General features: G+C 41.2%; 1 protein-coding gene across 2 annotated transcripts; it reads right to left on the bottom strand.

The window, feature by feature from the left end:
- Nucleotides 1–2,152: 2,152 nt before the first annotated feature.
- CLDN18 (claudin 18) lies at nt 2,153–23,123 on the bottom strand. 2 transcript variants are annotated; one of them, XM_053389840.1, is made up of 5 exons: nt 22,846–23,123; nt 8,186–8,350; nt 6,358–6,469; nt 4,991–5,101; nt 2,153–4,025 (listed from the first exon to the last, which is right to left on the bottom strand). In XM_053389840.1, exons 1-5 carry the CDS (start codon nt 23,063–23,065, stop codon nt 3,884–3,886), a joined length of 750 nt encoding a protein of 249 aa, XP_053245815.1. In that variant the 5' UTR covers nt 23,066–23,123; the 3' UTR covers nt 2,153–3,883. The 2 variants fall into 2 exon arrangements, with proteins under 2 accessions (XP_053245815.1, XP_053245814.1); XM_053389839.1 differs by lacking the exon at nt 22,846–23,123 and adding an exon at nt 11,639–11,901.
- Nucleotides 23,124–23,187: the final 64 nt, after the last annotated feature.

The raw sequence follows: 23,187 nt of genomic DNA, 5'->3' as shown, positions 1-23,187 counted from the left end.
AGACCAGGGGGAAGAAGAACTGGTTGCAGCAGGAGGGGGAGGAGGATCCCTGAATTCTTCAGCAACCTGCCTCATCTCTGTCTCCCCTCTGCCCCCGCCTCTGATTCTGGACTGCTCTCTGCCACAGCCTCTCCCTGCTCACCAAACCCTGTTGCCTCTACAGCTTCTGACATGCCTCTCCTCCCAGTCCACTCTCTCTTCTCCCTCTGACCATGCATCATCATCCCACCACCAATCCCCTGGCTCTGAGCCTTCTTCCCCTGGGAGTTGCCCTGAGGGTTCCCCAACTGGTGCCTCCCACCACTCCTCTGCATCCAGCAAGTCTGTGACAGAAAGACAAGCAAATGACTCCTTGGAGCCTCTTCCACCATCTATCAGCAACTGCCCTCTGGGAAGGATTGCAGGGGAGAGACAGGCAGGCAAAGATCACCTCAGCATCTTCTTCAGCTAGATGGTTGTCCCCCACCCCCACATACACAGCCAGGAATCTATCACCAATTGCCCTATGGGGAGATTCCCAATGCTAGGAAATTTTTATTGGTTTTACTGTCATGTTATGTGCAAACAACCTAGCAATAGTTATATGTTCAGGATATCATTCTGTGTCAAGATAGAGCAGGTGTCCTTAGATGTTCAGTCTCCACTGCTGGGAATCACAAGTGGGTAGGGTGGTGGTATGTCAGTTTGCATTTCTTAGTGCAGAAAGTATTGATCTGATGTGTGGAGATCTTTCTTATTCTGATTAATACAAGAGGATTCTAGAAGCTACTAGAAGCTTCTCTGTGTGAGAGAAGCAGGCAGAAAGGTCATGATTGTTTGGGTTACACCTTCTGGGAAGCTGGCTTAAACTGGTTCTCTTATCTCTTCAAATTAAGGTCTTGCTGACTATAAATATAGGCCAGAGGGAGCCTGGGTTTTACTTTCTCTTTCTATCTCTCTTCCTTCTGGTGTGGTGTTCTGTGCATAGTATGCTTAGTGCTAAGGTTTAGTCTTATTATGAGTTAAGTTTATAAATTTTATTTTGAGTGCTGCAACTGGATTTTTATGGACTGTGTCAATACTGAATGTTTTGGATTAGTGACCATTACACTCATTTGCCTTCAGCACAAATAAAGCTCTGCTGGATGAAGTACTATTGCCTCTGGTCTATTTTTGGGGAACTCTGCTACATGTTTAAGGTTTTCCTCCACACGTATGACATGGTATGCTCAGGTCCTGCGTTGTGGTTTCCCATGTGCCTCTACATTCCCGTGTGTTGGTCTACATGGGCCACTGGCCTGACCCAACCGGCTCTTTCTATTTTCTTAGATGTCAATATAAGCTCAGCCCAAACATGTGCCAGCCTCTTCAAATATACTAAGGGATAACAAAGGCCTCCAAAAGTTACATTTCCACTGGGATCATCACATTTGTCTTAGTATTGTGTAGGATCAAGGTCACTTGGTTTGTTGATTGATATTTCAAGGGGTGTTTTTTGTATAAGCAATGGGTGCCAATATTTGGAGTGCCATTCTCTGCACCTGTAAAGAACTTTTCCAAGAGGAAAATAATGTGATTTCACAAACGACGTGAAGAGCAAAACCCCATTTTCTTTCTTTTGTCCTGGAATAAAACTGAAATGACTGTGAAACTCTTACAGTGCAGTACTGCAGCAGCAGCAGCAGCAGCAGCTCAGTTGGATAATTTTAGACTCTGGACTTAATGGTCTTACAGTGGGCCTTACTTTATAGAAAGTCAGACCATTGGTCCATCCATGTCAGTATTGTCCATACTGACTGGTGGTGGTTTTCCAGAGTTTTAGGCAGGGTTCTCTCCCAGCCCTTCTTGAAGATGCCAAGGAAATGTGAGCATCTGCATGCAAAGCAGATGCTCTACTACTCAGCTATGACCCCTTCCTCTAAAAAGGTGCCCTCTCATTCTTTGATTCTACTTCAAAATATGATAAACCAGCCCTGCATTTGGGGTGGGGGGAAGAAGCTCAGGCTCATTTTGCTGAGTACAGACCTGGACCTCTGCCCCAATGTCTTGCCTTGGTAGCACCACTGTACCGAGTCTAGAGATTACTGAAGACCCAAGTGACAAGCAAGCAACAAGAAAAAGAATGGCAACCCTTAAAGTATTTTATTTTAATGAGAAATAAATCATTGTTATAAACACGTGAAACAGGCATACAACCAATAGGTGGGCTTTGTGAAAAGCTAGTTAATTAAATTAAAAATACACACGTCAGGGGTTTTTTTAAAAAAAGAAAAAATACATGCAAAAGGTCTTAAGGACTATGCAACAAGGCATAAATGCCTAAAAACTAAATGTCAAATGTTACTAACATAAATCCTTCCAGTATTTATTAGCACTGCTGGGCTAAAAGAATATTAAATGATGATCAGTATACATTACATGTTTCTATGCTTAATGAGACTTCTGCTATAACATAACTTGTATTTTGGTTACCCATGAGATGTGAAAGATAGCTTCTTCCATCCAATCAAGTATTTTAACACAGATGCTGGTATAAGCTGCCATTCTGTCGTTTATGTATCACCTCTGTGGTGATCAAACTTTCTCAGTTCTTGCACCTTGACCTGCTAAATGGATGCCAAGGTGAAAACTCACCTGGCTGGCAAGTGTCACCTGTACAGTAATCCTACTGGGGTTCTGGATCACTTGTAATGTCTATTCAATGGATTAAGAAATCATTATATTAGAATTAGAGCAGTGCATCTTTGGATGTTGTTAGAAATAACAATGACAGAATGAGAGTTGGGCAACAGTGTATTATATTTATTAGAATACAAAAACAAAAGTTTCTTAGGCCAATTTTCTTTTCTTTAACCCTGGCAGTAATGAATGACAGCAGGGTGCAATGTGACTCTTCAGTACTTCAGTAAGACTCTGGACTGTGGGCCATCATCCCTGATCACTGGTCATGCTGGCTGAGGCTGATGGGAGTTGGGAGTCCAACAACAGCCGGAGGTTCCTCATCTCTGGGTGACATGACATGATTCTGCTCAAGGTCATGTGGCCCAGATTCCTCTGGTTGTTGGTTACTATCTTAAGGCATTGCATAGCAGTGTGATCTCATGAAAAATATGGTATGGTGCCATTGTGACAAGGCAGTTTTGCAAGCACAAATTATCAGGACTGAAATGTAAGAGTGGCAGTAAATTCTGTGCTTTGCCACAAAGTCAGAAGGATATCGCTGGTTTTCTTATGACAGATAGTGTATTCAAATATATAAAAGAAGTGTTTGCTCTAAGAAATATTTGACATATTTCTATTCTATATGAGGATTTTCTGTATAAGCTCATATGGCTGTTCAAGAGAGGATGAATTTAATGAAAGGGGAAGAAAGCAAATTGTAACTTTGTTTCCTCTGGAATTCAGTAAGCAGGTGGTGGTTATTTCAGAAATTTATATTAGATCAGTTTTACGTACTGTATGAAATTAAGTTTTCAACATTTTAAAATTTTTAATTGGCCTCTGTGTAATGGTGTTGTTTTAGCCTTGTATTTCATTTTGTTTCATCAAGGGCAGCCAAACACTGAATGAAGTCTCAATGCATGAACTTTACATGAACTCAACACTGTACGTTGCAGTAATGTTCTGGTCTTAAACATCTACTTACATCTATTAAAAGAAACAACAAAAGGTACATTAGTAAGCCAATTCTTCAGCTGTCTTTAACTGCTATTATAACAAATGTAGCGGAAGGGAACAGTTCTTATGGAAGTCTTTATAATGTCAGGAACTATACACAGTCATATTAAAAGAACATTTATAAACAGCAAGCCAAACCAAAGAAAATAAGAAAACAGACTCGAGAAAGGCTTCAAGTTAGGAATTTGCTGTTGCTTTGGTCTAAAACCATAGGTTTGGGAAGAGATTATACATAGTCATATTTTGAAGGATAGGAACGTCTCCCGTCATCACTTTTGATAGTATTGGTTTCAACTACTGGGACCTTCTTGGCTTCATACCCAGTTCCAGACTTATATCCAGCGCTCTTGTAGGACACGGCCTTGTAACTGAAACGCAAATAAAACACAAAGTGGTGTCACTTTGTGGAACTGTCTAAGATAACTGACTACTCAGAATCATCTGTTCTATTCCTTGTTACTTAGTGAAGAATATAATACAATTAGGTAAGCTCCATAAATATCCATTTTCTATTTCACTACAGTAACATGTAGAACAGACTCAATCATTATGAAAGAAACCATTTTATGAAATGCTTGGTGGTTTTCTCATCATGCATGTAGGTAGGGATGGGTGAATCTGACAATTTTGGTTTCTCTCAGGTTAGACAGAGACTTGGCGTCAAAGAGCTTCTATGCTGGAAGAAGTTCAGGAAACGCCCACTGACGGATTCTGCCAGCGACTGACACAGCCATGGAGAAAGGGCTGTCCAGCCAGGGAAAGGTTCAGCCAGGCAACGTTGCCTAGAGCGGCAGCCCCCTTTACGCACAAGCAACCCCCAATTCCCTTTACAGATGCTTTAGTTGAAATTCCTGTATTGCTGGGGATTGGACAAGATGACCCGCGGGGTCTCTTCCAATTCTACAGTTCTATTATTCTATTATTCTCTCATTTCTCCAGTCTAATGTTCAGTTGTCCACATTCGTTTGGGGAAAAAATAAAAAGTTATCATGAAAAATTACCAGCATTTTAGTACAAAGTTCTCCTGGTATACACATTTTTTAATGCAATTTTGCCAAATTAATGCATTTTTATGTTATTTATGTGCATTTTCCTAATATACACGTTTCTTCTATACATTACTTGGCTAAAGAACTGTGTTCCAGTTCATGTATTGCTTTGGAAAGTTCAATTTTGGTAAGTTCAACTTCAAAAGCAAACTGAGTCAATTTTCTCCTCCTTCCCTGTGATATAGTGTGGCCACTCTGCCACCTTTTAAGTTGGAGAATGAAGAAAAGGATCTGTCTTGCCCTTCCACATTACAAGAGTTCCATGAATATGTATAGGTACTCACTGGGTCTCTTCGGGTACTAGTCCTCTGCAGGCGATGCACATCATAATGCCTCCAACCAAGGCCAAGCCTCCAGCAACCCATCCCACAAACAGGGCAGCACCAAATGTGTACCTGGAAAACAAAGTGAGTGATGGTACTTAGTTTACACAAGTCCATGTGTCTTACTCAAGTCAATATGTTGCTTCTTAGAAAGGATATTTAAAATGAAGTTTTGTTAAGGGATAAGCCAGCTATGGGAAACCTGTATCCCTCCAATTAAGGAATGCATCACCTCTGGCATTTAAATTGAAACAAGGGTTTTGTGCGGGGGTTGGCAAAGACATTTGTTCAAAAGGAGTTGGAGGGGCATATTATTGCAGCCATGGCCTATAGTAGAGTATGTCTCTGTCATCACTCTGCCTCTATCCCCCTTGTTTGTTTTCCTGATCTAACCGACCAATGTACTGACTTCTTTTGCACCATGTTTTGTAATCCCAACCTACTCATTCTGTGCCTTCCACCCACACGATGTGGACCTAGCTAGCTCACATTACTGGGAAGAGGAACCATCGCTCTGTGATACAGCACATGGTGGAGGTCCCTAATTCAGTGCATATTCACACCAGACTTTTTAAACACATCCAGATCTTATTTAAAGCTCATGATGTCCTCCAGAGAATCCTGGGAAATGCTGTTTGTTGATGAAGCTGTGGATTGTAGCTCTGTAAAGGGGAAACTACACTTCTCATGATGATTATTGGGGGGGTCATATGCTTTAAATGTGGATTTGAATGTATGGTGCAGATCTGCCTTCGGTTTTTGGTATCTCCAGATTATATTTAAAAAATTTAAAAAAAAGATAAGGTAACAGATGATGAAAAACACCTCTGTCTAGCACCTCATAAAACTGTGGCCAATCAGAATGTATAATATTGGGCTATATGGACAAAACTGGGCTATAGACCCAGGATAAAGTAGTTCCCTCTGTTACTGTGTGATCCATGACATTCTTTTATACACTTGACTTGGCATGCATACATTGAATATAAGGTATTACCAGTGAATCTAGTTAATACTTGGCAAAGAAGATGAAACTAACTTATAAAGCCAGTCTAGACTACAGAGCACATCAGTTTTGTATCAGTTTAATCGGGTTGAACCATAGAATCCTGAAAATTGTAGCATGGTGAAGGTGTTGAAAATAGCCCCTCCCACAGAATACAATTTCCAGGAGTGAAGAGTTCATTCCTCTTGTGTAGTTATGCCTTAAGTCTCATCATTATGGCTAGGCATGTCATGAATGAAGCACACAAGTGGCTGCACACACACACACACACACACACACACACACATCCCAACACTGAATGCTGTGCATGACCCAGAATTACCTTGTCTGGAGTGTCTGCATCATTCCTGGTTGATACATATTAGCTGTTGACATCCAAAAGTTTGTAACAAGCATGTTGGCAAAAACAGATACTCCACAGATAGCACAGAGACCTGTCAGAGAGAAGGGATCATTACTTGCTGCCAGAATGGAATTCAAGGTGGTCAAGGCCAGATTTTTAAACTTAGTTTTACTTATGAAACAGGAATCCATAAAATAATATCATCAATGCCCAGGTGTGTGAATGCGGCTACCTTTCACTGCAGGTGTGTATTTATACCAAGTTAGATATCTTAAACTATGTTACCCAGAAATGTAAAAAGTAGGGTCAGGTGCCAGTGTCCTTGAATCAAAGTGGTAATATTAAGCTGGTGTTGCACCTAAGCAACAGAACACCCAGTTTATTGCACTAGTATAGTTCAGGAGAGTCCAAGGCATAACATTTGTTTTGCTGGTTGTGATGCTAGTGCTTCTGTTCCAGTTTCTAACATTCTCTTTATACTGCATACTGCACCTACTGCATTGTGGAAATTGTTGGCATCCATCTGTCTCAAGAGACAATGGAGTGCGCCTCCAGGGGTGAAGTCAAACCGCTGTGCTTGCAGTTCTGAAGTGACTTCCCTGGATCCACTATTGGCCTCATTTGCTCAATTCGCAGGAGCCTGCCTTCACATGCAAGGGAAATCCCTAACTCATGGAAGGTTTAGGACCCACTGGCTACCCTCATCTGGTTTAGCTGGCCGGTCGAAACCATTCCTTGGGTGTGACTGCTGTCACATCCTGACAGCTTCTAGGAGCCACAGATACAGCTGAGCGCAGGGTGGGACCAAAGGTGGACAAGCTACCCCAAAGGGGGCATGATATGCCCCCCACCAGAGGTACTACCTGTTACGATATTGAAGCAATGCAGCTGCAAAGTGCTAGCTTGAAAAGTAAACATGATGGGAATGTTGGGACTGCCCGTGGGAAACAGAGGGACAGTCAATTCACAGTGCCAAGCACCGGAATTAGCTCAGAGTGTAATATGAGCTCTTCCGTTTGTTCCTGTCCAGGAAGTGCAGGAAGTGTTTGTCACAACACTGCTGGAGTTTGAAGAGAGCAGTCATGTTTTTTGTAACGCTGCAAAGACAGAAATAAAGGCATGTAAATACGTTTCTGTCTATCTCTTTCCCCTGCCGGGGGGGGCAGGAAAGAGGGGTGTGTTCTTCTCACGTTTGAGAAGAATCGCCTATCGAGACCTTGCCTGCGCTTGCTAGGAATGCAGCCAGGGAGGTCAACAGGGAATCAAGCCGGGTGCCTGGGATTGTTGCCAGTTTCTCCTGATATGGGCTTGAATACCCCTCCCCAACTTCCCATTTCATTATTGAAATTTGGGTTTTTTAATTGATATACCACATCAGACTAAATTTTAAACAGCAGGAAAGAGATGTATGTTGGGATACAGCCCCAGATATTGTCATGTGAAAACTGTGGAAAATTACAATGCAAAACTTTTGTGGTTTTTTTGTGTTAATAGGTTTGCACATTGATATATATTTTTTTCTGGAAACAATTAACATAGAAATGAGTGCTTAATTTCCACTAGATTCCACTAGAATTCAAGAAGTGGCTTTTACATTGTGTGAAATATTACAAAGAATGTGAAAAATTACAGGTAAGGAAATGTCTGGAAAATGGAATGAAGTGCCATCTGAATGCACTCCAATGCCTGCTTATAAACTTTATTAGTCCCTTGTTGTAAGTTTGTTAAATGCTTTCAACCCCTTTATTTCAATTGTCTCTTCCAGAACAGATGGCACTGTGGCGCCCCAGTAAGAACCATCACTCACCAGCTACAATGCACATGATTCCAGCAGTCAGAGTCATGTTTGCTTTGGCGGAGTCCTCCATATTGCCGATCCGTAAACACTTCAGGGAAAAAATAGCCACCAGAAGGCTAAAACCACCCAGCACGATGCCCACAATCATCAGAGCTCTCACAGCCTGGAACATCGCTGCAAAACACATGGGGGGAGGAGAGGACTCATTTAAATGAGTAGCAAAGGGATAATATTCACAATTCTTAATACAACCAAAATCAACTCTTATCAAAGGGCTGTGTGGTACAAAGGAACCAATGGCAAAATGTTCATGGTAGGGGGGAAAACATGTTACTAAATGCAGAACTAAACATAACCTCTTGAGCTTGAGCTAATGTAGGCTGTTCATAAGAAAGAAGGGAAATGCCTGATGATTTGTGAAGTAAATATTGGAAGTCCCTTTCAGAAACGTCCACATCCAAAGCTGCTCTCCATGCTTAATGTCTGTTGAGCAAACATCAAGAAGCACACATGTTCTTTCTGAGCAGAACAGGACTTCAGTTTGTTCCCTGTGGATATGGCCCTTGACATTTAGATAATGTGCCTATGACATCTACTCTCTCATGTGTTTTGTCGTTTTTTCCCCTGCCTTGTAGAAAGCTGGCCCATTCTGACTCGAGTCAACCTTTCAAACCCTTTTCCCTCCAAGAAACATATATACTGCAAGAAGGAAGGTTACAGGAAACCAGGCAGAGGGCCTTCTCGGTAGTCAAGACAGCCCTGTGGAACAACCTCCCATCAGATGTCAAGGACATCTTCTAGAAGACATCTAGGGACGCTTTTAATGTTTGATGTCTTACTGTGTTTTAATCATTAGTGGCTGAGGCAACCCAGTCAGATGGGCAGCATATGAATAATAATAATAATAATAATAATAATAATAATAATAATAATATATTTATATCCCGCCCTCCCCAACCAAAGCCAGGCTCAGAGCGGCTAACAACAGTAAAAATAACACAGTTTACATAACATCACAATCCATTAATTGAAATACATTCTAAAATCAATTCATTCTAAAATCAATTCAGAGTCAAATTAATGGCAACCATTGGGCTAGAGTTCTATGAGGATTACAGAAGGAGGGGGTCAGGCTGTGCCTTGGCCAAAGGCCTGGTGGAATAGCTCTGTCTTGCAGGCCCTGCGGAAAGATGTCAAGTCCCGCAGGGCCCTAGTCTCTTGTGACAGAGCGTTCCACCAGATCGAGGCCACAGCCGAAAAAGCCCTGGCTCTGGTTGAGGCCAGCCTAATCTCCCTGTGGCCTGGGATCTTTAGGATGTTTTTATTTGAAGAGCATAAGGTCCTCTATGGGACATACCAGGAGAGGCAGTCCCATAAGTATGAGGGTCCTAGGCCATATAGGGCTTTAAAGGTTAAAACAAGCACCTTAAACCTGATACTTACTTTGTTTTTGTTTTTTTTTGTTTTGTTTAATCTATTTTAGTAATTCCATGGCGAAAGGTTTCTGAACAGGAAGCAATTAACAAGATATTTGCCATACCATCTAAAGACCCTATTACCCTGTGTTATGAAGAAGTCCGTTTTGCAAACTGTTACCGACTGCCATACTATCTGCTGCAGCTGGTAAATGAGTCATGAGGTGTGGTCTAATTAGTCAACGCATGAACACAAATATTAACAATCCAGGCATTTTCAGACCCCCATTCATCAGCTCAGGCCTGATCTTCACTAGGGATCTTCACATAGGGAAACAAGAGATCCTGGGCAAGTGCTATAAGTACCAAAGGGTGATCACTACATGTTTTGTGTACAGAACAGAAGGAGGCAAAAAGAAAGGCAATGCATGATCTGGCTATGTATTATGTTCCACTTTCAGTTCCTCAAAATTCCTTTCAGTGGCTCCTGTTTTCCCAAGATCAGAAACTTAAAAGCACATCTGAACCATAGATGAAAACCAAAAACATAATGAGAATAGATTGGCATATTTTGAAAGTTTGAATGCTATTTTTAAAATAAAATGACTGGTGTTCTAACGTATTATTTTGGCCGTAACTACATTTAATTTTCCTTAAAAAAACAAAACCCCCAAAAGACCTATGCATATCTAGGACCACTTTGTATTCTTAAATCACCTTATAACCCAGCCCCATCACTGCTATCTTAAGGGGAGTCCCTGTGTATCAGATGTATAGCACATAACTATTAGCTGATGTGCATTCAGTGTCATGGGCCCAAGCCTATGGAACTCCCTCGCAACTGACATTAGACATGAACACTCTTTGTGGAACTTCAAGTATATGGCTAAGACTTTTTTGCTCCAGCAGGGATTGAAAGGTATTGTTTGGCTTTATGATAAAAAGAAATCCTGGGCCTTGTTTTATGTACACTGCTTTGTGATGTGAATAATTAGGTGGTAAAATAAATAAATAAATAAATATTTTGACCACCTTCACCATAAGGTCCCAGGGCAGGTTGTAGCAATTTAAAAATATAAAATTATATCAACTTAAAATCATACTACCATAGTTTCACCCTAGACATGTAAAGCCTGCTCACTTGAAAGCTTGATTTCAAAAGTTAGAAATGTGATTTTCAAAATGTGAAGTATATATAATTCATGACATACCAGATATGTTTCATTTAATATTTTTGAATGTCTGTCTATTCCAAAGTCATTTTATGGTTGTACTTACTGTATTTGCGGCCTATTTCCACTGACCCAGATGTTAAAATCACGTCCTTTCTTGATAACAGAACTTTGCCCCTATCTACTTTCCAACAGGTACACACCCTGCTAAATACACTCATTGCTTTGACCACAGAAAGTTCCACTAAAATTTCAGAAATAGAACAAGGCCAGAATGATATCTGAATGTTTATTATTATTGTGTCCGAACAGCATACTAAAACCAGAATTTCTGCATAGTTCTTCACAAAAACAAGAAACAACATTTTCTCCTCCCAACATGTTCAGGCCAAGTATCTATATTACTTACCAGCGAGCAGTGGAAGGAGGGATTAAACCTATTTACTGTCATGTGGGGAAATTGTTTCTTTCATTGGTGGGTGTGCACACCGATATCCAAGATATGATATCAAAGCAGTTCATTCAAATAAATACACAGTGCCCAAATACACACTGAGTTAGTCTTGGTCTGCCGGGTAGAAACTGCTGCTTCTCCTCCAAAAAGGAGTTTGGTTAGTTTTCACTCTGGGTTTCTGGCACCTTTCCCCATAACCATAAAATATGATCTTTTAAAATGATGTGTGTTAATATCCTCTGTGTGACAGTTTTATTCACAGCAATTGATTCTACATTTATAACTACATCACTGCAGTCAATATTAGTCTCCATTTACATTAGCAAGCTGTTTAAAATATTGTTTCTTGCTAGCCTATTAAAAATCATTGGCTTTCGTCACATCTCTGGGGTAGCCTCACTTGGCTAGCCCCGGTCCATACCTGGAAGCCCAAGGATTGTGAAATAAGGCCGGCACTCTGTAAGACCCGAACTCTGACTGACGCAGCTCCTCCAGAGGCCTTGGTACTGGAATACAGCTGTCACCGGGTTATCATATAAGTCCTGCGTACTCCATGCATCCATCGCCGTGGCCGCAATACAGCCAGCGAAGCCCAGGGTTGAGACCACAAAGCCCAACACTTGGCAAATTGTAGTGGACATGAGACCTCCTTTGCAATCAGAAGCCACTACACCACTGGCAAAGCTTAAGGAAGCAGTGAAGTCCCATTCACTGTACCAGCCAACAGTGGCTGCCCTTATCAGATGGTTTCCATTAACAGGCTTTGTTGACTCAATGTGTTTTTGCAAGATAGCGCAGTTTCAGTTCTGTTGGTTGGTGTGTGCTTTGGGGTTGGCGGGAGTGAAGACTGGTGCCTTTGTCCCTTAGAAGCCCTTGTTGGCCAAAGAGTCATTGTTGGACTAATGGAGGTCAACCCGCAAGCTGCATTGCACAATCTGTTCATAATGCACATGATCAGCCCCCCCTCATTCTTACCCCTGTTATTCAGCTTTGCTTATTCCATGTACCTGACATGTTGCTGATTCCAATGATACGAAAGGAGCTGAGGGCAACACCAGCATTACAAGCTATATTTTCAGTGCTTTCCAAAATGACCTGCTCTCATCAGCATCATCAAAGTGTACTCCACTGTAAACCTTTAGCGATTGTTATGTGAAGTAGGACTTTTAAAAAATATATTTAAAAATCACATTGCATTTTGTGACTATTTGCTTCTTGCTTACTTGGATTTAGATCTCTCTCTTGAACCAGGAAAGGTGTAAAACGCATTCCTTGCAAACACTCTAAAAGTGCTCTATTTTCAGAATAGGAGAAGCGATAACGCTCCCCCTGTGGGAAAGCTATTCAAAGGACCGTCTACTTTGCTTGAACATAGCAGGCTAGCTGAGAGGGTTTAAGGCAAACTCAATGGCTCACACAGATCTGTCCTCTAATTCCTTGTCTCTGATCTCTTCCCCCATCATCTGCTACCTAATGGTAGGGCTGGAATAAAATGGCTCTGATTATTTATGTGTTGTTCTTGTACTCTTGCTGTTGAGTTCATCCATTACGAAACAGGGATGAAGACAGGGCCGCTGGACTAAGGTAAAACAGTTCTTTTGCTCTATAGATGAGAGTTCTTTTGCTCTATAGTAGATGAGAGGTTCTACTGGTGCTGATTAACGCTGAAAGTTAATTGGGGGTGGGGTGGTAAGCCCTGCACATTTCAAAAAAGCTGTTACACAACCCGATACCGTGAATCATTCTACTGAATGAACAATGAGGAAGGTGTCTCGGGCTGCACCCCTAGAATAATAAATTGCTTCCTTAACCTAATCTTTACCAATGTGCAACCCCTTTATCTGTTACATTCATCTAGTACTGTGTTGACACAAGAGGAAATGCAGTCTGGACGCCATGTTTGATTTTGAGTCTTTCAGGTTTAGAAGAGTTGGGAGGAGGACTGAAAGAATACCAACAAAATATGAAATATTTAAACAAATGTACAGTGTGTGAGCACCAACATGCCGATAGCAAGGATAGAACATAAATGTCTCTGAACCATAGCCTAAACGGAGTAAATAGTTTGGCTGGTGCCATTTCCATTCCAGTCTAAACCATATCAAATGGTGAATAGCTTAGTCACTATGCCTGTCTAGTCCCAGGAATAACTATTGTATTTCAGAATGGCAGAACAATCTGAGATACTACAGTACTTAATTAGGAACAATTTATTGTTACAAAGTGTCTGGAAAATCCAGGGTAAAACTAAGACTGGTGCAATCTAATCGCAAAACATTTATCTCTCATCCCAGCTCATTTTGGGACTCATTCAGTGTGTGCCCTGATTTGCACATGATAGTAAGCCATAAACTATGCTTTACTGCAAACAAGCAATGTGCTAGTGCATGCTTCTCGATTACAATCACCCTTCTCTACCCTGTGCCAAGCCAAGAAGAAATAAACTAGCTTAGTGTTACATGCAAACCAGTACTCAAGGTTTGTTTCTCTCTAAACAATAATGAACAGAATCTTAGGTTTGTTCTGGTTATGCCAATGCTCTGGTTTGTTTCCATGAAGGGATGGGCAGATATGATTGAGCAGCATGCACCAACAGTAACCCATGGTTTGTTTTAAACCACGGGTCACATGTGAACTGGACCTGAGTGAGTTTATTTCTGAATCACAGTGCTGCCAAAGAGCCACAAAGTTTCTTGAAATAAGTAATATGGGCATGAAGTATTTTGCCATAAATGTACTACTACAAGTTACAACTGCAAAAACAATAAACCTCTGTGCACAGGAGACACAAGGCTGGCCTGACTATACAAACAACCCAAGTGAATGTTTTGGACAGCAACATTTTTAGAAGCCATTGTGAAGCAGATGGCAATCCAAAAGCATGTCCCAGGATACCTCACAATATTTCAGTAGAACCCAGGACCTGCTCTCAGAGTATGTGGTAAAGCTGTTTGGGGTTTGAAAAATGTCTAGGGATGACCTTAACAGGCAGGGAACATATAAATACACAGAAGAGGAGACTTTAGCATCCATATGCTCACTGAGAAATCAGCCTAAAGTGACACTTGATAGCACAACTTAATTATTGGTTCAAGTGGAATAGTGACCTACACAAAAGGTCACCCATCCATAATTCTGCTTCCATTATTTCCCAGATGACCGTAACAGCAGAACCTCAGCCCTAATCAAGTGCACTGTGGCTGTGTTTGAACACTTGCCCTTGGCTCCATCATCATCATCATCATTATTATTATTATTATTATTATTATTATTATTATTATTATTATTATTATACTACCCTATACCCAGAGGTTTCAGGGCAGTTCACAGAACAAAAAGCCATAGCTGATAAACCATGGATAAGTCCTGTGGCCATGTGTTTCTTCATTGCTCCTCCCCTCTCTTCCCCCTGGTTTATTATCCTGTTTTGTTAACCAACATCAATCCAGAGTTCTCTGGTTCAGACATCACAAAGAACACTGGCATAATGTAAGCTGGAATCTCTGTGCCAAAGTCTGTGAGTATAGGGAGGAGTGAAGGAAAGAGAAGAAACAAGGAAGGAGTGAATGGCCATGGCTCTTGTCTAGAGCTTTATGAATCATAGTTTATCAAGTTGTGGATGAACGTACCAATGGTGGCTTCGGTTAGAAATGCCCTCATACAAGCTAAGGGAGAACAGCCGTTTTATAGGTGGTTGTTGAGAAAGGCAGAATGGCTGTAAGAATTAGGAAATTAATTTCGTTTCTCCTCTGTGGTAAATGGCTGTGGGGAGCGATATAAATTTGCCAAGCTGCTCTGCCAGATGCACAGCAGTGAGTTACAGAGGCCTTCTGGACTCCGGGCTCATCAATTCTGATCTAATACACTCTTGCAACTGATTTACTTCAACTCTGACCTAGAAACAAATCCAGCTTTTACCCAGTCATGCTACTCTTATTTTCAACAGACACAATCAATACAATATTCTCATTGTAAATTGAATGAAAACTATCATTAGGAGGGATAATTTACAGGGAGCTTAGTATGTATAGGCTATTATATAAACATGTCGGTAATAACTGCTTAGGTGGGCCGGGCATCCCGGTAATATATAAAAATTAAAAGGCTGGATGTTTAACTATATGCATGATAAAGAACCATACCATCTAGCTAAGCAGATAAACATTGGGTTGCATCCAGTGTACTTATTGTGCTGGGGAACGTTATTTCACAAGTGAAAACACACGTACATTACCAAAGTACATTACTAAAGATTGTTGTGCAGCAGATTGCCTAAGAATCTACTGTTGTGCAACAAGAACCAGCTGTTGCTGAACTAGCTTCCACTAGTGCACTAGTCCCATGGATTGCAAGACGATCAAACCTCTCCATTCTTAAGGAAATCAGCCCTGAGTGCTCACTGGAAGGACAGATCCTGAAGCTGAGGCTGCGATACTTTGGCCACCTCATGAGAAGAGAAGACTCCCTGGAAAAGACCCTGATGTTGGGAAAGATGGAGGGCACAAGGAGAAGGGGACGCCAGAGGATGAGATGGTTGGACAGTGTTCTCGAAGCTACCAGCATGAGTTTGACCAAACTGCGGGAGGCAGTGGAAGACAGGAGTGTCTGGCGTGCTCTGGTCCATGGGGTCATGAAGAGTCGGACACGACTAAACGACTAAACAACAAGCATTGGATTTTTGTTATTGTTGTGCAAGCTAGCAGACAGAAAATGTTGGACATGGGGGGTGGCGGATTTTGGCATTGTACAGAGTGCCACTGAAATCTGAGACGCCAAGGTCCACCACTGCTGGACTACATCTCACATCATCCCTGACCACTGACCATTCTGTCTGTGTCTGAGGGGAACTGGAGTCCAGCAACATGAAGAGGGCTGCAGGTTACTCTCATGCTAATAACAAGGTTAGCCTATTAAAATATCTGTTCGATTGTCCAGCGAGCATCAATCTACTGGTCCTATTCATCCCATGATCCAGTGAAGAGATTATTCCAGGAAGATGGGGCAAGGAGTCCCCATTATGGACTACTCATCCCAGACATGAATTGTATTGCACTTGTTTGGCTCATTCTGTGTTATAGTACAGGCAACCAGATTCTTGCAACTTGTTCTTTGCCACTGAGTCACACCCTAACTCCTAGTTTCAGCAGCACCCACCCCTTTTATCTGCCCTTTCCTCAGACAAACGTGTATTTGATCACTGCACCCACTGGAACATTTCAATGTTATCATTGCTGCTCCTACAAAACTACCCGAAACTCATGTTGACTTTCTTTTTCGGTAAATATAGCATACTCCCACAGGATGACATCCAGTTGGAAAAACTGGGGGGAAATTAAGGCAACTCCACCCTTTTCTGTACAATACTTCTTATGCTGTGGACTTGAACCCAGAATGTGAAACTTCAGTAATCAGAGTCTCTGAATGGCTTTGGAGGATGAATTAGAGTTTTCTCTCCAAACACAAAGACCGTTAGTCTGAAGGCCTTGGGCTGCCTTTGTTCATTTACCATGTCAAGTGCCAATCCACCTTTTTCAGGGCCCACCCAGTGATTAATTTGCATATCAGATATGTTCATGTAATACATCTGATCCTCAGAGTTATAAAGGCAGGGACTTCAGTCTGCATTGGTCCTCTATCTATCTTCACTGGTGTATTCAATTAAAAAAATGCAGCCAACACACTGCAGAAAAGGATCTCAAGGTGTTGGTGATCTGTTGACTCCATAAAAAATGAAATGATTCACCTTTCTTGTTCAGCACCCAATTGGCATCTTCTTACAATCAATACAAATGGCATGAACTAGGCTGGAGTTCAAGATACAATGATATTTCATTTGGTTTACAAATAAAGCAGCTACCATGCCATTTTCTAGCTAGCTTTCAAAGCAGCACCAGCGCTGGGAAGTAGCAGACTAGGGAAGAGAACTTTTGAAAGTTGTGACTGTCATGAGCATGGATATGAGATATATTCATGGAAAATATTGTGGAAGTCATGAAAATATCACAAATCTGGAAGGAAATGGTCATATGATGGCATCTCTAATTTGATAAATTATGCTATCTGGACCAGGATGGTAAAATGGGGTAGGTGATGGAAGACAGAATAGGACCTAGGCAGCATAATTGTTGATGGTATATCAAACCTTGATTACAGTTTTGTAAGAGATCAGTTGGAACAGAAATTGAGGATATAGTTCTCCAGCCACAGATGCTACTCTGGAGTAGTGCTAGGTAAGACATTTTGCCTACTCGAGTACCAATGGCTTGAAGACTGACACAATTAATCACCATTACACCTTCCCTTTTGCAATATCTTGTACTAGACTCTCCCATTTTAGTAAACTTCTAAGGACAGAATAACTTTAACTAAAATAAATGCCAAGGACTCTTTGTTTTTGGTGCACTTGAGAGCATTAAGGCAGGGTGGGGTTGGGGGTTGGGGAGAAACACTGAAACCAAAATGTCAGTGATACATTTGGGTAGCCTGGCTGCTCCACACCAATCTTACTGTTTTTATTCACTATGACACTATTGTTCATAATATAAATTGCTATTGTCAGAATAATAAATAGGGCTTTATAATGGAAATACTGGCAGCCCCATTAACTATGTCCAAGCGGGTGAGGTGGCTGTAATGTAAAAATGGGTGGGGTGGGCTTAAAGTAAACTCATCCCTCAATCTCGTAGTTTTCCATCCTAGAGAAAGACATATTGCTACAATTTGATTATTTATATTTACTTGTTTTCCCTGAAACATTGTTCTCCATTACTCATTGCAAATGGTGTAAAGACAGCTCTATCACACACCCAGAACGCCCCAGTAAAACATGGACCTGCCTCACTGGCAAGGCTCTTCTTGTATGGATATCCCCAGCAATTACTATCATAAAATATACAATAAGTGAGAAAAGTGTTTCTACTTTTATTCTTCTTAACAAAAGACATGCTGCTTTAGTTTTATGTTGGGGGGTGGGTGGGTGGGTGGGTGTATGCCATTTCTTTCTTCATTAGACTATGCTGATAATGATTACCAACTACCAGCTACTTTGGAGTAAAACATATTTGTATGTACATTTATATTACATTTACTCACAGAATAAATACTGGTGGGGGGTGTCAGAATCCTCCTCCGCGGCTGAGGAATTTACATGCTAATTGATTTGGTCTGTTAGCACTTTAGGATGACAAGTTAATTAAAAACATGTACACAGTGCTGAATCACACACAAAACCACTCCACGCTTGCAGATTGATATTATTTTGGCCAAGCAGAGCTGCGATAGCTTTGTCTCCTCTGTCTCTCAGCACAAGGTCTATTCCCAAGTGGTTCTTTTTCTACTTTCGAGTGCCTGGGGAAGTGAGGTAGAATATTTCATATTTTGCCTTGCAGCCGGCTTTGTTTTTCACATGAGGTGAAAATGGACTTCTTCTCTCGCCGTGTGACAAGTGATCAATTGTGCCCAGAGCCATTAAAATAATAATAATAATCACACCACCTCCACTGAACAGCTACCAAAATAACAAAACAAACCCCACACACATTCAAGGACAATGGCTCATGGCTGTGGAAGGTGGTGTACAAGAGCTATTTCATTTTGTTCACAGCAGCACTTATCCTATGTGCGTCTTACCTTACAGAGGACCTGGTCTCTGTTTGAAGGCTGTTCCTGGCCAAGCCTTCTTTAAAGATGAATAACCCTAAGAAGGAAGTGGAGGGGCCTTGCAGTTGCCCCTTGACCATGTCGGGAGGCAGACTGAGCAGGCATGTGGGTCACTTGACCACAGTTTCCCCCCTAAGGTGAGATGTACTATATTAAATTTCTATTTCTATTTCAGCATTTATTTCTAAATTCCCATATATACTTATATATTAGCACATGCAAAGCTTATACGAACCTATGTCTTTTTTTGGGGGGGTGACTCATAAGCTGCCATCTTAACGACCCATAGTTTTTCTTTGCTTATAAAGTGGAATGGCTGAGGCTGAGATGTGTGACTTGCCCAACTTGACCCATCAGATATGATTCACTTCCTACATTTCCAGCCTGTTTTTCATTATTAAGCAACGAAGGGTAGTTTCTAGCGGTATCACATGCAGAATACTACACACCCATTTGCATCACCCACCACAATGCGCCCCTGCCTTTTGCACACTGGAGTCATGCTACCAGGAGTCATGCTTTGTCAAACATTAATCCTTATTATAAGGGGTGGCAACTGAAATAAAATATTTGGGGGGCAGGAGAACCCCACCCCACATAATTGATCATATGGCATGGTACACACACACCGTTTGAATGGCAATGTCCATCATATTTGGGGGGGGCCTCAAATATTTTATTGGGGTGACAAAGAACCCTCAGTCCTAGTAGTTGGCTCCAATGCCTTGTGTTGGCCAGAGATGAAGTTACTGAGTTCATGATTGCTTTAAAAATATGTGTGTAAAACAAATCTTAGCATTTTTGATCTGCTTTTGGCTTCTTTAGCTCCAGGCTAATTATGATTTATTGTAAATGTTTTTAACTTAACACTTTGTAATCTGCTGTGGAGTTTTTTTCTGAGCAGTGAAGGGCTGTCTAGACATATATTAAAAAATAAATCAAATAAGTCATTTGTTGGCATTTTCTGTTCAAAAAGTCCTCAACTATAGGGCACCACATGGCACAGAAAGATCTGTGGAGACCAAGATAAACCAAAAGCTTTAAGGTACAATGGAGGGGGGGATTCTTACTTCCATATGTCTCAAAACCTGGGACCCTGTGAGATTAATTTTTCCTGGGCTAATTCTCTGGATTCCTCTTCCTTGTTGATCCCAGTATTGAGAAAGAGAGAAAGAGACTGAAGGAAAGGGTACCTTGGATAAGTTTTTGGCCAAGACAGGAAGCAAGCTTTATAAGGTTTGGAAGCTCCCTCATTCCTACTGCTAACAGCTAGTCTTACATTTACTTTGCCGATATTTATTTTATCAATGCATCACATTACCTACTTTGCCTCGTAGGATGAAAACATGCAGTTTTTAACATGGTGAAAGCTAGAGCAAACTTTACTCTTTAGCCAGATCTAACTATATTGTACAATGAATACAATGTAGTGTTACTGTTTTAAAATAGCAATGTGAGCACACCACTACCTGCAAAACAAATTGTAGAAGGCACTGTCGGCAATGGTTTTCAAAGAAATTGTTTGGGCCACTTCAGGCATTGCTGTTTTCCTCCATGGATATAATTGCTGTAGAGGAAAACATGAGCTGACCATGATGTGTAAGTGTATCATAGGTGCCTTTGACACCCCAAGCACACAGATTTGGTTGCCGCCACACAGCACACTTTTGGCAGAAAACTCATTGCCGCTGCTCTTTGCACACACTGATAAATGCATCCCTTCCTAAACTCAATACAGGGAAATTGGAATGTCAGGTTTGCTTGTCACTTTTTATTGTTCGGCTCTCCCCATTGAATATCGATATGTTTACTTGCTTGTGCAAAAAGACATATGTTGGAATTACAAATATTGTAATAAAAATAACAGTAAAGCATAAACGCAGAGCTGCCAGTCTTCCGCTTCTGGATCTTCCCCACCACTAATATCTAAGGCAGATGCCAGAAAGGCTCTGTCCAACATTCTCTTTCCTATACCTACATGCTAGGAAGTAAGACTCTTAGGGTAAGGCCATAGCTCTGTGGAAGAGCACGCAGGTTCAATCCCTGCCATCTTTAGGCACTGCTAGGAAAGGATCTGAAACCCTGAAGATCCACTGCCAATCACTATAGACAATATTGAGCTAGACTGACCATAGGTCTGTCTCAATATAAGGCTGCTATGTTCCTATGAGGTGGTCACCCAAGTCCAGAGATCTACAAAGAGCAGCAAAAGAGGAGTATACTAGGTACTGACTTGACAGATGCTTGTATTCAGTATGGACACCCCATCCCTCATTATATAGGTAAGTTCAGTAGAGTCTTAACTAAACATTTTACCCCTGGAGGAACTAAACCACAATATAAAACAAATAGAACTAAGTCATTAAGCACAGATAAATCTTAAAAACCCATTATAAATATGCTGGAATTGTTTACCAGTTTTGTACTTCTAGCAGAATACTAGAAGAGTCACCATACTGATGTTACAGGAGATGTATGCTATTATTATTAAGAATCTGCTTCTGGCATTAAAGATTTAGAACAACAGGGCTTAAGTTGTAGGCTGCTCTTCAGCAGTTGATAAGGAGGGCATGAGGATGATAAATGTGGAGGGTTTTCTGCATCGCCTGAGAAGCAAGAACAAAGAGGATACCTTTGCAGTGGCTTCAGTCAAGAAAAGAAAACACACACAAAAGAGTTTTCATAATGTCGCTTTGGGACAGGTGTCAAGCGCTTTATTTCAACCCCAATGAGGTTTGATTTCCCCTTTTCTCTGGACAAATAGAAAGCAAAGATTATATTTCCAAAAAGAAAAAAATATTTCTAATCTGATGTTAAATCATCTGAAGACTAAACGTTACACTATTTAATAAGAAAGTTGTGGGGGTAAGAAAAACCTAAAGGCCTGGCACAACATGTGGTAAAGATCTAGTCTCCTGAAAGCAGCTTTTATTTAATTGATTGTATATGACTTCTATCTTATATATTTTATTCTTAACTTTTAAGATCCTACCTTTAGAGATATCTTTAGAAAGGAGGACAATACCTCCTTTCCAAAATCAACATGACATTGGTCATGTGGATTTGGGATGGTGGGGAAAAGTTTGAACAAAAGCAATAGTATACTTTTGAATTCTCAATTTCAAACACACACACACACATGTATATAATCCACCATCCTCTTCCCACATCATTAGAAATAATACTGAGGTCATATGGGGTTTTTGTCATTTGCCTTCTACCTCCTGATCCCTTTGGATAGTTCTGCATGCATGTTTCTGCACTTCTGCCCCCACATCAGCCAGCCTGGCAAAGGTTGGTGATGATATGGGCATCAGTGTGAGGGGGGAAATATGACTCTCTCCAGCAGAACATTTCACTATATAAAATGCTGACCTCTAGGTAGGGAATAGACGGATCTGTCAATTTTGGCTTCTCTCCATTTCTCATTTTCCCCAATCTTTAAGTTCAGTGCTCCACAGTTCCACATCGGTTTGCAACTTTTTTAAACAAAAAAGTCCTCACAGCAATTTGTCAGTGTATTTATGCAAATTTCTCCTAATATGCACATTTTTGTATGCATTTCCTCCAACATACGCAAGCAGTTATCCCCAATACAAGGCAATTTTGTACATTACTTTCACTAAAATATGAATTTCAATACACACATACATATCAACATTATTTCATCACAAAACTAAGAGAAGGGCACATTTTGAAGGATAGGTATGTGCCAGTTCATATTGCTTTGGGCAGCACAAATTAAGTAGGCTTGCATTAAAAGGCCCACCAAACCAAATTTCTTCCCCCATCCCTTTCTCAAAGTCTATAGAAATGAAAATAATATGAGGAAGGGAGCAAGAGCAAATGAGAGGATCCGGTTCTCTCAGAGGCCTACAGCAGTCTTGAGTCGCTTCATCCCACCAGCTCTTTTGAATCGCACTATTGAGCATATTCCCTACCTGGTAGTCTATTGAGCATATTCCCTACCTGGTAGTCCAAGGATGGTGAAATAGGAGCGGCACTCGGTGAAACCAGAGCTCTCTCTGACACAAGTGCGCCATAGACCCTGGTAATTAAAGACGGCTGTCACCGGATTGTTGTAAAGGTCTTGGGTGCTCCATTGGTCCATGACAGTAGAGGCAATAACTCCACCGACCCCCAACATTGACACCACAAAGCCCACAGACTGGCACATTGTCACAGACATGATGGCAACTTGCTTTGAAAAAGACTCTGCAAGGTGTACCGATGGTTCTGTGATCGCATCTGAGTACCTGTCAAGCAAAATGGGGCTTTTACTGACAGGAGGCGGCACACGTCACTAACAGG

This window comes from Podarcis raffonei, chromosome 5, assembly GCF_027172205.1.
Source record: "Podarcis raffonei isolate rPodRaf1 chromosome 5, rPodRaf1.pri, whole genome shotgun sequence".
NCBI classification, from domain to species: Eukaryota; Metazoa; Chordata; class Lepidosauria; order Squamata; family Lacertidae; genus Podarcis; species Podarcis raffonei.
This window is presented reverse-complemented; position numbering and strand designations above follow the sequence as displayed.

What these genes read in the sequence shown, in the direction of transcription:
- CLDN18 (XM_053389840.1), bottom strand. Translation starts at nt 23,065, where the DNA reads ATGTCTGTGACAATGTGCCAGTCTGTGGGCTTTGTGGTGTCAATGTTG. An exon ending in ATGCAGACACTCCAGACAAG is followed by an intron (nt 5,102 to 6,357) that starts GTAATTCTGGGT and finishes TTTGTTTTCCAG; the next exon opens with GTACACATTTGGTGCTGCCC. An exon ending in CTAGTACCCGAAGAGACCCA is followed by an intron (nt 4,026 to 4,990) that starts GTGAGTACCTAT and finishes TTTGCGTTTCAG; the next exon opens with TTACAAGGCCGTGTCCTACA.